Here is a 13,374-nt window from a genome sequence, read left to right as displayed (position 1 = left end):
TGTAAAGTGTTTCTTTGCCCCTGCAGCAACTGCACAGCTTTTGTTCGCTTACATCAGCAGAACCAGCCCCGAACATCACTCAACCATGACTGTTCTGCAGTTAGACTGCAGCTTTGGGGAAATGATGAACTGGAAAATTTATTTATTTATTTATTATAAGAGCACAGAACAAATAATCAAGAAAAAGGGAAGCGGAGATAAAGAAGAACCACAAGAGTTGTAGCAAATAGTGAGACAACATCAGTAAAAAGTAACAGCAATAATGAAATGCCATCTGTGCCTGTGCTTCTCATTCATACTAATCACCCATAAGAGGTAGGGATCTAGGGTGTAAATTGGTTCAGCACAAGTACATTGAGATTGCTTTCTGTTCTCGAAGTAATACGAAAGTGTGTGTGTCTGTGTTGTGTATGGTTGTGAGTGAACACACAGGTGTGGACTGCGGGTAGACTTCAAAGTGACATGTTGACTCATAGCATTTACTATGTGTTACTGAATGAGAATGAGATGTGAATGACTGAATTACTGTGAACTCTCTGACCAGATGCATCAAAAGTACCACAGTTACAGTTATGTACAGACACACACACTCTTACACAAAATTCTATCTGCTTCTCCACCTCTGCCACAGGGCAGTAATCAATTATCTCAGTATGATGTCATCCTGCTACCCTCCCCCATCCTGTTCAGCCCTCCTCCATTTGTGCACTGGGGGCTCTATCATAGTGTGCATCAGATCAGAGATGGAAAATACAATAATAATCTTATGTAGGGAAAAATAATCGCCAACCATTACAATGACTCAATCTTTCGTTGTCTGGACTACTATATAGCTATTCCACTTTTATAGCGATGGGCATACATATTGGCACAAGCTAATGCACATTGCAATTAAGTCATATGTACACACACACACACACACACACACACACTCAGTACATCACGTCATAGAGCAGTGATTTGATTACTGCTGAATGAATCATCTGGCTTGATCACACTGAGTCATCTGGTCTCCATCGTCAGTGACAGGATAATTGAATAAGAGACGGTCATGAAGAGACATGGACGCCAACATGAAGGGCAGTGTGAGGTCTTTGTTTTTTGTTTCTTTCAGTGTATCGTAGTTGGATGCTTGCGTGAGTATAAGTAACACCTCCAACATAATTATCAAGTCAATCAGGTTAATAACATGACTTCCCACACTTTGTCTGACTTTATACACATGTTGTGAATTGCTTTGGCAGGTGTGCCGTGATGTCATCTACCCACACTAGAGCTTTTCCATTTAGGAAACAGGCAGAAGACCATGTAACATGCATGCTGCTGTATCACTGAGGAGCAGTGGAGCTGTGAGCTGCTGTTCTCTCGCTGTATGCAGAGCAGAACCCCTTCAGCAATATGAAGATAATCCACTTAGCTCCCGCATGTGTCAAGATACCAACTTGCCCTGGTTTCTCTCAGCTGGATGTGCTGTGGGCCCAGTGTAACAGATAGCAAAATGCATATTGATCAACTTCCCCTGCATACTGTATGGAACAAGACAACCACTCTGACAGAGATGTGCAAAAAACAAAACAAGATGAGCCAGAACAGAACATTGAGATTTACTGTGTTCCCATTTTATGACAGCCTCACCCCCTTCTCTAATTATAACTCCATGTGACACTTTATCTGAATGTGCTGAACTTGTGATAAATCCTGGATTAGCTACATCAAAAAAAAACAAACCTTCTGACTGGAGCCTGTGAGATGTTGTTGGATTTAGCCTGTAATCAAATCTGTTGTTTACCGGCTCTTTATGAAACCCATATTTATTTTGGCTTTGTTGTCATTTCATTTTGCACTACAAGGTACCCCCCAGGGTATAGCCATCTTGGAGATATAAGAGCTGCTCTTCTCGGAGCCCTCAAGAGCAGAGCTAATCAGCTCAGCGATGAGCGTGGTCGCAAAGACTATAGCTGCTCCAGTTCTCATTCAAAGTGCATAAGGAACCCTGCAATCAAGAGCACACACATTAGTTTGAACCACAAAACAAATGTCCAGTAGTGTGCAGTAGTCACACGTTCCACTTCAGGTAAAGGATAAAGACATGTCAAATCCCTGGGATAGATATCTAAGCAGGAAACCTAATGCATGTCCTATTTAGGTCAAATGATACCATCTATTTTGTGATCTGTCCCTGATCAGATGACAGCATGTCTCTGTGTGTCTTAGCTGGAGAGAGAGTTGTTATTGATCTCTTCACCCTTCGCTAAAACAGAAACCCATCAGACCAGGCAGACAGAGGGAGAGAGAGAGATGCCATGTCTGTCCATGTAGATACAATTGGCATGAAAGCCCCTGAGTTCGCTGTATATAAAAAAACATGTCCATATTTAATTAATCTATGGAGATGAAGAGTATAATTCCCTTAAGAGGCATTCATCAATTTCTCCTCCCAGTCAAAATATTTTATTGATCTAAACCATTCATAACAATATTAGGATACTGGCCATAATTCTCCCCCTCTTAGCCCAGTCTCTGTGACAGACATGAGACCATTCAGTTTTATAGCTGAGCTAGTGTACGTCTGGGCCAATCCCATTAGTTCCAGACCAATAAAGCCCAGAGGAGAACTAAAACACCAACTGTATTAATTATGTCTATCAGTCAATCAATTACGTCTATTAATTTATGTCTATCAGCTATGACAAATGCATGACAGAAAAGCACAAACCGTCATGTCTCCTGTGTATATCTACCTACAATCTATCTATTTATCTATCTATCTATATGATTTGCATGAATGTTTGATAGGTGTTGAGCTGCAAATAATAAGCAGCTCCTGTAATAAGCAGCTCCTGTAATCACTTATTCACCTGAAATATGAATACACACAGAGACAGGAAGCATGATCAATATTACGGCAAACACACATGCGCACGCGCGCACACACACATGCACTGCATAAACCCACCATTAATAATTAAGACAGGTTCAAGGCATGAACACGTCAGTGTGAATAAATGCCATGGACTTTGTGAACAAATCACTGAGCTCTGAAATTAGTTATTCGATGTCAATCTTGTTCAGCGTGTATTTAAAGTAAAATTCAACACAGAACAGATTTATGGAAATCATGTTATTCCTTTTCCCTGGTTAGCTTAACAACCATGAATAAAGAAACACTGAAAGAGCCAGTGATGTCCATATTAAAGTGTGTTGCTCATGCCAACAGGCTAAGAGTGGCTCTGAATGGTGAGAAAATTACAGATTTAGGGTTATAATCATAAATGGGACATTGACAGTAGAAGGTTGTGGGGGTAAGCTAGGTTTTCTGTGAGAGTTGGGGTGACAGAAAAAAAAATCTGGGGTGACAGGGGCCATCAGCTCTGACAGTAAGAGCACTTGTAAGGGAACGCCCTCTATGCTAATGATAACACATACGGTGTAAAATGGAGTCAAGGGACACCAACTGTCTGCCAGTGATGAGAGACCATGCTCAGCAGAACCCATTCTTGTCTGCACGCCACACAAGGTCAAAAAAGGTGATACTATTTGTTGTAGTGTGCCACTTCCTGTGGCAATAAAAGCCCACTTTCACTTTCACCTCCTTTTCTTATTCACTCCTTCTCCTTCAATTCCTGCCCTCATCACTCACACTTCCTTTTTCACCTTTCTCCCTGATCTGCCCTGTCTATCATCTCTCGCACCCTGCTCCTTTTACCGCTACCTCTCCCCCGAGTGGGTGCATGGCCTATCGCCATAGTAACAGACAGCCATGACAGGTGGAGATAGCAGGTAGTGCGGCGATGCATGACCCCCCCCCCCGGGACTGCAGAATGCCAACACTATAGAATGAGAATGAGCAGAACACGCTCTCTCATACAAAGTCGCCCTGCGTTCAGAGTGTACATCCATTTGATTGAAGCTTATCATAAGAGGGGTCTGTGCCTTATCTGTATTCTACACATGCGGCAAAGCTACTCTGCCATTGTTTCCCTGAGAGGCTGGACAGAGGGGGAGAGAGGAGTTTCATGGGTTCGAGCATGTTGTACAAACACAAAAAGTGTTTCTATTTTATCACTTTCTATGGCCAGATCTGAACCAGGCCAAGCCAAGCCAATCTGTTTCATGTCAGTGAGGGACTGAATACTACACTAACAAGATCCTGCAAATCCTCTGCCATGGGCTGCAGAACAACTGTTTTCTCTATAATGTGTAATTTAATTTATTCAGTCTTGATGGGAAGATGGGAAATGATCGCACACTCATACAAACACACATACGTACACACACACACACACACACACACACACAGCGCATCCTTTTAGCAACTTATTTACATGCACTGCAGACACACGCATAATTTTGCTCACACCCATATAATAAGATATAGTAAATGACATCCATCTCCAGCATGCACAGACACCATGTTCAGCATTGCACCCTATGCCTGCAGTAGTCTGTGAGGGGTTTCTCCCCACACATGACCACTGCAGTAGTTGAACACTTGGAGGAGTTAGACAAAAAGCTAGAGTTTTCTGAGTTGGATGCAAAAGACACACATTTCTTTAGCATTAAAAGTAGCTTCTGAGCCTTACTGGGAAGTTATCTGAGGATAATAAGCTTGTAGATAGTAGTAAAGAGGAGGAGCGAAGAAGAAACATCCCTTTTAGATGAGATGACACCTCACCTCCTGCTTTAGTGGCTGCATAGGCATTTGCCGTGAGGAGAGAGTGATGAGAGAAAGCTACAGCGGAGAAAGAAAGAAACAAAGACAGATCCTACACAGCGCCAGCAATACTATACCCCTCTGAGACTTACCATGAGCAAACACACGGCTGATTCAGGCATGAGTTGGACAGCCATGATGGGATCCTCCTATAGATTCTTGTGAAGGGGGAACGTAGGCAAATCCCTGGAGGGACTCTCTTCGCTGTACTCTTCCTCGATCCTCTTATTCTGAGTCTTCACTCAGAAAGCAAGCTCACCTCTGTCCAGATAAAGCCCGCTGACCGGCCCTCCCACTGTGACCTCAACCAGCTCCGTCTGTCTTTCAGTCAGTGCTGCAGACAGCCTCTGGTCTCTAATTGTGATGCCACAGTCTCTGGAGAGCATGTGACTCCCCAGTCTCTCTGCGACTCTTCAGACTGAGCGAAAAGCAATCCTCCTTCTTCCAGTTCTTTGATCTGAGAGCAGACCCCCACCCCCTCCCCCCCAGACACACTCCTTCTTTCACTTTTAAAACACTCCCAGCAGACCCCACTCCCACCTCCCCCAAACCCCTGTGACTCGGGTGCCTCTTGCTAAATGCTCCCCTCCCTCTGTTGCTGCCTTCTGCCTCCCTTTTTCAGTCTACTCTCCAAACAACACAAAGCACATCCAGGCATGCGCGTGGATTTCTCAGTCCATTCAGTTTACACCGAGGCTGTCCTTTCGCTGCTCCAGAGGATGTAACCTGCATCGGTGATGCTCCCCAGTCTAAAGCACTCCTCCACTATGGTGGGAAAGACAGACGCTCACCTTTCCACTCAGAGATCCGGCGCAGAGATGTCCCCTTTAGACTAATCCCCTGCCTCATATATCATCAGCATGAGACAAGGGCAGAGTGGGAAGCACATAAAGGAGAGTATGATAGACAGTTTCAAAAGGACAGAGGATGAGGTAAAAGGCAGCCGGGAGGATAGAGATGTAGTGGAAAGAGCAGCCACTGGTGAGAGAGGTCCACACTGTGCTGAGCGTAATTGAAGGTGGGTGGAGAAGAGGGAGGGGAGAGAGCAATGGAAATGCAGCGAGACCGCGCCTATCGATGCCGGCTGAAACAGCAAGGCAGCATGGGATGTGAGTAAACACACTTCAGCTCAGATAATGAGCGGGGTGTTCATGTGTGATTGTGCACATGTGATTTAGATCCATGGTAGCTGTCAGACACCTGACACCCGTGTTCCAGACTGATTTTTCAGACCCGTGTTTGGCATTAATAATTTAGCCAGTCTCAGCGTGGCTTTTGTCTATGCAAGATAGAGAGATTAAGAGAAGTAATGAGACAAATATACTAGACAGAAGGTCAGAAATCATGTAAATATCCAACGGATGAATGCCAGAAGGCTCACTGCAATGAAGTAGCACCAGCTCAGCTTTAAATATTGTGAAAATGTAATTATCTACATGTGAGCAAATCACTTGCATGTTTCGGGTGGGTGAACAGCTGGGTACATAATCATAGTATTGTGCTCAAATTTGTAAACTTGTAATATGAATCTTTAATAATAGCTACATTAATAACGAATAGCTTTTTATTCTTTTTTCCCCTCAAAAGAATCTGCAGGTTAAGAACTAGTTCCATTAAATTATATAATAAAGTATGGTAATATTATACAGTATATATAGTATTCTATCCTATATATAAATATTGTACTTTTTACTTTGCTACATTTATCTGACAGCTTCAGTTACTAATTCCTTTACAAAGTAAGATTTTCACATACAAAATATATGAAGAGTTTAAAAAATATGTTTTGTTACAAATAAACTACCCAACCCTTTATACAAGTAGTCTACAGCTGAAATGATTGGCCGATTAATCAATAAGTCAAGTGACAGTAAATTGGCAACCGTCATGAAGTAATTTTTTGTGTAAAACAATGTCATGATTTGAGCTTCACAAATGTGAAGATTTGCTGCTTTTCCTTTTAATTATTTGAATTATTTGAATGTTTATTAATGTTGAGGTTTGGACTGCTGACTGTGAAGGTGTCACTTTGGGCTCTGTGATGACATTTCTCACTATTTTTAGATTTTTTTTATAAATCAAGCAATCAGTTGATTGATGGACAAAATAATCTGCAGATTAGGGGAGACCAGGTATGGTTGTAACATGGGGAGAGTTGTAACAACACCAATTCCACCAATTGGAGATAAAATAGGAGTTAGGTGATCATTTCAGAATTTACCTACTTCCTCCCTGATCAGGCAAGATGGTTACCAAGTCTGGAAAGAGGTGCATTCAGAATATATAGAGAAAAAACTGATTTTGAGGTAAGAAAGTAAAGTTTTTGACCAAGACTTTTTTTGTTTAGCATCTATACTATTGCAGATAGAATTGTTTGACTTATATTGGATTGAAATATAGTTTCTCAGGCAACATTTGATGCATTTTTTCTTTTAATTTCAAATGGTAATAGAGCTAGCTAAACATCACGTGTTGTACACATGTTGGCGTATGTATCGTCACTCGACCTTTTCCATACTCGGTCTCCGCCGCTGGAGAGGGTAGAAAAGTGTATGGGCAGCTTGTGCTGTGTGCAAGAAAAAGTCCTGGTACACCAAAAAGTAAAATACAGAAGTGCTGGTATACGTAGCAGTGAATACCGGCCCACTTCAAGCACTGACTGTGACTCTGAAAAGAATATACACACATTGACAGACACACACACACACATCTCTTTTTAGTTAGACCTAAGGATGCACAGAGATGTTCTTTAATTAATTACATTTTAGTCGTATTTATTAAGTATACTTTTAAGTAAGTTTATTCTATAGTTAAATTTACCTACACATACTGTACATGCGCGCAAGTCATCAGACAAAGTCTGTTACAGCAAGACAGAAACATTGTTCTTTTATATAACTACCTGTTTTGGAAGGATATCATATAGTGTGGCATTTATTTTTGATTTATTTGTGTGACTGTTACAACCTATCCCAGCATGTGTTACAACCAACCCTGCTATTGGGGTAGGTTGTAACAAGGGAACTCATTGCATTTTACATCAACTCAGGAGGTCTGTGATATTCTTGTAGAGGATTGAATTGGTGCCATTTGTAGTGAACAAAAGTGGGTAGCCTACTTTGTATAAAAATTTGAGAACTCTAGCTAAAAAATTCAGTGAGTTATAATTACTGAAGCAAAAAGTGTTACAACCGGTCTCCCCTAATCCATAATGAAAATAATCATTAGACTTTTGATTGTTACAGAGTTCTTGCTTTTACTTTCTCTCCTGGCAGTGGCGTAATTCCGGGGTTTGGGACCTATACACTTATCGCTCATCTCCAATCACGCGCCTGACCTACATCCAGCCATATAAGGAAGTTCCCGTCCCCGCCGCATGATGATCACTTGTTTGTGTTTGCATCATTCGCTGTGTACTCTGCCTCAGGAAATAAACACCGGACCTGTTCACCAGCTACCAAACCTGCCAGTCACTCCGTGGTTCACGGAAAACACCACAGGATCCAGCACTTACCTGTGCCTTTCATGTGCCAGCCCCCCCCCCGCGCATTTCTTCTTTGTTCAAATAAATTACCTTCAAATCTAGGGGCTGTGTGTGTTCTGTCTGCCTTTTGGCTTCAGGCTAGCTTCCTCACACTTTAAGGCTCTCTGTAGGCTATTGAAAAATGCAGTCTCTTTCTCAGCAAAACTTCCTTTTTACAGATCAACACAAATCTCCACAGGCTGACGTTGGTAAGAGATTGCCAGATTTGTAATCATTGCAATCATTCTGCATGTGTTTTTTCTTAAGACACCCCATTGAGATTACTACAACTAGCCTATGAGCCCTCCTTAACTTCCTCTCACAGTGCATGTGTGCTGCCGCTAACGTAGGTCTGCCATATAGAATTAAAAAAACTGTTTCGCCGCATTTCTACAGCGAATATAAAAATAGTAGGCCTAACAAAATTTAACAAATTTTCCAGTTTTGTGTGTGGACTTTTGGCCCTCTTCTATCATTAGGCTATTTTCTCTGGCTGTGATATGAGCAAGACATTCTTTTCCACAATTATCATCCTTATTCATTTTTCTGTCATGTCATCAGGAAGTTCCCCTCAGTTTAAACTCCTCCTCCCCTCTGCTGTACAGCCTCAGACTGCACGGACAAGAAACTGGTGTAGTGTTTTGCTGCAGATTTGGAATGAACTAACGCTTAAGTCTGCATGTGAGGGACAGCACGTGATCGGGATATTCGGTGAGTAGAACAAATGCAAAAAAACATACATAAAAATACTCGGTGTAAAACATTTATCGGTATCTTTTTACAACCAAAACTTGCTCTTGCTATAATGACAGTGTAAAAGCAAGGAGACAGTAATCAAAATGTAATGTATGAAAAACAAATATCTAAGCAGTCAGTGAACCACTTTATTTATGTTTCGAAGCTTTAATGATTTCCGTCGTTGAGGTTACAGCAGGAGATGGCACTGCTGAGCCGCAACACTGAGCCAATCGGCAACGAACGCTTGGAGAAATGGGTGTCAGTTGACTCCGGGGGATTCGGTCATGTCTACAAGGCCAGGCACAAGGAATTGTGCATTGATGTGGCCATTAAGATACTTCGCGATGATGTTCGGTAAATGCACAAACATTTGCAATTTTTCTGTAACTTGGCGACTTAGTTCTAATGATTAATTCATGCGCATCCACAAACGTTAAATAGTAGTTAAAGCAGCTCTGCAGCTTTAACTTGCTTGCTTTCTCTTTACTCTTCTCAACAATCCCCTTCCTTATTCCAGCCCAGCACTGTATGAAGAGGCTAAAAATATGGAAAAAGCCTCCTGTCCGTTTGTGCTGACGCTTTATGGAATGTATCAGGGATGTCCCCCATTTGGGGGAACATCAATGCAACAGGGAATAGTGATGGAGTTCATGGAAAGAGGATCTGTTCACTCCCTGCTGAAGGACCTGTCTGGCCCCCCGCCATGGCCCTTGGCCTTCCGCCTGGCCCATCAGGTGGGTCTAGGCATGAACTTCCTCCATTCAATGGACCTTATGCACCAGGATCTAAAGCCAAGTAATGTACTGCTGGATGACAACCTTAATGCCAAGGTGTGTGTCATCTAGTGCTCTTATGTTTACATTAAATGTAAAGCTGATTTAACGGCTTGTTTAATATTATGTGTGTCTTTCTTACTCTGTAGCTAGCAGACTTTGGTCTGTGCAGGGTTTCCACCAGTGCCTTGAACAGCAGCAGAGAAGCAACAGGAGCAATTGGAGGCTCACACAAGTACATGCCTCCTGAGGCTTTTGAGGCATCATATAAACCTACCCGTGCTTTTGACATATACAGGTTAAGATTAAAACCAAATACTACTAAATGTAGAAATGCATCTGTATATGGTAAAAACTTTAACTGTTACTTAAAAACCCCTCTTTCTCTCTCTTGATCAGCTATGGCATCCTGCTCTGGTGTATCGTTACCGGTAAAGAGCCCTATCCAAGTATGTATAGTTTTTTTTTATTGTCATTCCAGACTTATTGTTCGTTTTCTTTACGTTTAAGTTTCCAGTCATTTTCCTACCATCTATTGTTTTAGTGTTTTTGGTAATCTCCTATATTGTTTTCCTCATAATGCATCACTTTACAACCAAACTAAGCACTGTTTATACTGTATTATATCCAGTTCAAACACACTGTATGTACACACACTCAGTTGTGTTTGTATGTTTTGTTGTATGTCTTCATTGTATTACATGTACTGTAGTGGCTGATTACAGTCTTGTGGCCCTGGGGATCCCTCGAGGGGACAGACCTCCCTGTGACAAAATTAAGCAGATGAACGTGGAGGGGTTGAAACAGCTGGTTGACCTCATGCAGAGGTGCTGGGTTCAAAATCCCTCCGAGAGGCCACCTTTTAAAGGTATTTTTATAGAAATATACATGTTCATTGTTACCATATTAGAACATTCTGTATAGTTAAATCTAACAAGCATAGAAGTGATTTGCAGACTAATTTGTCACTTTTGACACCTGCTTCCTTTGAGAAGCCACTACTCATTCATGCACACTGTAATTTACAGACAGTATGTACGTACACTATGTATTTAAAATGAAACTAATGCTTTTGTTTCAGAGTGCCTTAAAGTCACTGAGAATTTGTTGTCAATGCACAAGAAGGGAATTCCTAATGCATTCCTTGAAGTCTCGACAAGACTGGTACTCATTAATTTCTTTTCAGAAAATTAAATATAATCCTGACTAATCATGATCCAAAATTTACTTTTTGTTCATTCCTTTCTCTGATATACTGCATAACAATTTCTCCCTGTTTTACTCTAGTCACCAACCAGTAATCAACATTCCAACTGTTTTCCTCATCCGACACCAGGTAGATAATTCAACACTGTTTGTGAGTTGCATGAGTTTAATCTTAATCAGGGTATTCCTTTCTTTCCACAATAAAACATGAGGTTCCTTTTCTCTTTTTCAGAACAGACACAGGCAAATGATACTGTGGATCATGTCAGATTTACTAAAATGAAGGTCATCCCGTCTTCAATGCAGGTATGCCAAATGCACTTTGACCTTTGCCTATTTAATAAGGTCATCTCACTGAGATAAAGAGAGTCCTGTGAACAAAAACCTGTAGCCTTCAGTCAACCCTACAACCAAAAGTAGCTGTGTGCAAAAAGATATGTCGAGGGAATATAATTTTAATATTTTTTAAATATATTTTTTGTATAATTAACCACCGAACACATCTCATGGTTTGGTGCAGGGTGTGGCCAAATACATTGAAACAGATTATTATTAACTGCATTATTATCACAACTTTAACACGTCATTCAGTCATAAATGATCCAAACTAGTGTATAATACATTTAGCAATGCACTAGTATAAGAAATAACACAATATAGACTGATTTTTTTCTTGCCAACAGGATTCTGTTTCTACTAAAATAATCAGTAATGCAGAGAAAGGTGAGTACTTTTTACTCTACAGACGCTCTGTGTTGTGAAAATTAATTTATGTTCTTTTTTGTTAAAGTTTCCTGTAAACTCAAATGAGCATGATGTTGGAATTCATTCATTCAAGGGTCCCATTAACTGATGAATGCCTTTTTATGTACATGCTTTTTTCCTTCTATATTTTAAAACAGCAAAGTTTGTTGATGACAAGAGGGCAGCATTAATTCAGAAAGTTTCTGAGGTGATGGCAGTAGCAGAGGATCTTGGAAACATGGTGCACCCTGAAGCCTACGCAGTGATTGACGCTAAAGGGACGAGCCAGGAGAAAATGAGAGTTCTTTATCAAAGGGTACTTACATCAGGAGGGGAAAAGGTCAAAGCAGCCTTCTACGACGCTCTCAGAAACCATCACCCTGCGCTAATGGACAGTCAGTAGGAATTCCTCTTGTTAAAATATTCAAACATGGTAGTTTAATCTATGATAAGTTATTCAAGTTTCTAATTTCACGTTGTCTTCCTCTTAGGTGACTAATTCTAAAGCAAATGGGGCTTTCCTTCATTTTATGGACAGCGGTGTGAAAGACTTTCTCTGCCTCTACTCCTTTCATCTTTATTTTTATATATTATATTTTATATGTTTTTTTATATATTCTGTTCATTTTTATGTATGCGATTCGTTGACATGTTACTCCACTGTATTTACAACAATCATGCATATAATGAACTTTTTAAACATGTTTTTAATAAAAAAAAAAAATTCAGAAAGTAATTTGAAAATTCTGTCTCCTCACCTTCTTTTTTTGTTACAAAAAGTAACATGGTGCATAGTGTAGGGGTTATGGCTTAATCGTCAGCGACAAACACATTTGCCATTGTTAATTAATATGAAGGGGGGCAGGGGGCGTTGCTTGTTTCCTGTAGTGGATGGGAGGAAGGGAGAGAGACTGGTAAGAGGCTTTTCTGTTTCAATCCCTCAGTAACTGTCACAAGCAGTCAGTCAGTCACCTGCAGATGATGTTGTCGAGGGCATCACAAGCAACAAAGTTACTTTTCTGTCTCAGTTTAATGTACAGGTTTGATGTTCACTACTCTCAAACTGAATAGCGGTCCTGACAATGAACTGGTGAAGACAAAAAACTTAAAGAGACAGAAGGGGACTTGGGTCTCTTACATTCAGTAACCTTGTTTTATCATATTGTACAATCAACAGTATTCCTAAAAATGTGAGTTTCCATCAATGTATTTATTAGCATATTTTGTTACACTACTATGTAAGAATATAAATGCACAAGTGCCTTGGGATACAAGCCACTCTTCACTTTTATTATGAAGAAACAATTATAGTGCAACATGTTGTTGCCTTTAAGTTCGTCCTTTCTTTACACACACAGAGACACTTGGATACAGTATATCTCTCTGTCTAAAAGGCGTAACAACATGGGATTTGACCTTCTTCTCATTCACAGCTCTGTCTCCTTGAGCTCTGCAAAAAAGCAAAAAGAACAACACACACACACGCACACCTCTACACCATGGTAATCTTCCAAGGGGAAAGTGTGTTCAAGTGTCATCTTGACCCACCCTTCTCTTCCTCAGTCCTCCTGCCTCACTCCACCCTACAACCCATCTCACTCCCACCCCACCCTGTATTAATGCTCCCAATCCTCTTTGTGGGAGAGTGACGTCTGCTACTGTCAGAAACAGAGTTA

General features: G+C 40.9%; 1 protein-coding gene across 3 annotated transcripts; it reads left to right on the top strand.

The window, feature by feature from the left end:
* The first annotated feature begins 8,824 nt into the window (after positions 1-8,824).
* LOC119894247 (receptor-interacting serine/threonine-protein kinase 3-like) lies at positions 8,825-12,430 on the top strand. 3 transcript variants are annotated; one of them, XM_038706895.1, is made up of 12 exons: positions 8,825-8,948; positions 9,169-9,329; positions 9,493-9,805; positions 9,898-10,046; positions 10,148-10,197; positions 10,461-10,616; positions 10,830-10,912; positions 11,036-11,084; positions 11,187-11,260; positions 11,638-11,677; positions 11,857-12,093; positions 12,190-12,430. In XM_038706895.1, exons 2-12 carry the CDS (start codon positions 9,175-9,177, stop codon positions 12,195-12,197), a joined length of 1,314 nt encoding a protein of 437 aa, XP_038562823.1. In that variant the 5' UTR covers positions 8,825-8,948; positions 9,169-9,174; the 3' UTR covers positions 12,198-12,430. The 3 variants fall into 3 exon arrangements, with proteins under 3 accessions (XP_038562823.1, XP_038562821.1, XP_038562822.1); XM_038706893.1 differs by having other exon boundaries at positions 9,162-9,329; XM_038706894.1 differs by having other exon boundaries at positions 8,826-8,948; positions 9,139-9,329.
* The last annotated feature ends 944 nt before the right edge of the window (positions 12,431-13,374 follow it).

Source organism: Micropterus salmoides, unplaced genomic scaffold, assembly GCF_014851395.1.
Source record: "Micropterus salmoides isolate LMB-PRFRI ecotype aquatic unplaced genomic scaffold, ASM1485139v1 Ms_hic_scaffold_8, whole genome shotgun sequence".
NCBI lineage: Eukaryota > Metazoa > Chordata > Actinopteri > Centrarchiformes > Centrarchidae > Micropterus > Micropterus salmoides.
The sequence above is the reverse complement of the archived record's forward strand: the minus strand, read 5'-3'. Positions and strand labels throughout refer to the sequence as shown.

Bases quoted from the DNA above. Each gene is read 5' to 3' on its own strand.
- LOC119894247 (XM_038706895.1), top strand. From the start codon at position 9,175: ATGGCACTGCTGAGCCGCAACACTGAGCCAATCGGCAACGAACGCTTG. The intron at 9,330-9,492 runs GTAAATGCACAA...TCCTTATTCCAG, and splicing joins ATACTTCGCGATGATGTTCG to CCCAGCACTGTATGAAGAGG. The intron at 9,806-9,897 runs GTGTGTGTCATC...CTTACTCTGTAG, and splicing joins ATGACAACCTTAATGCCAAG to CTAGCAGACTTTGGTCTGTG.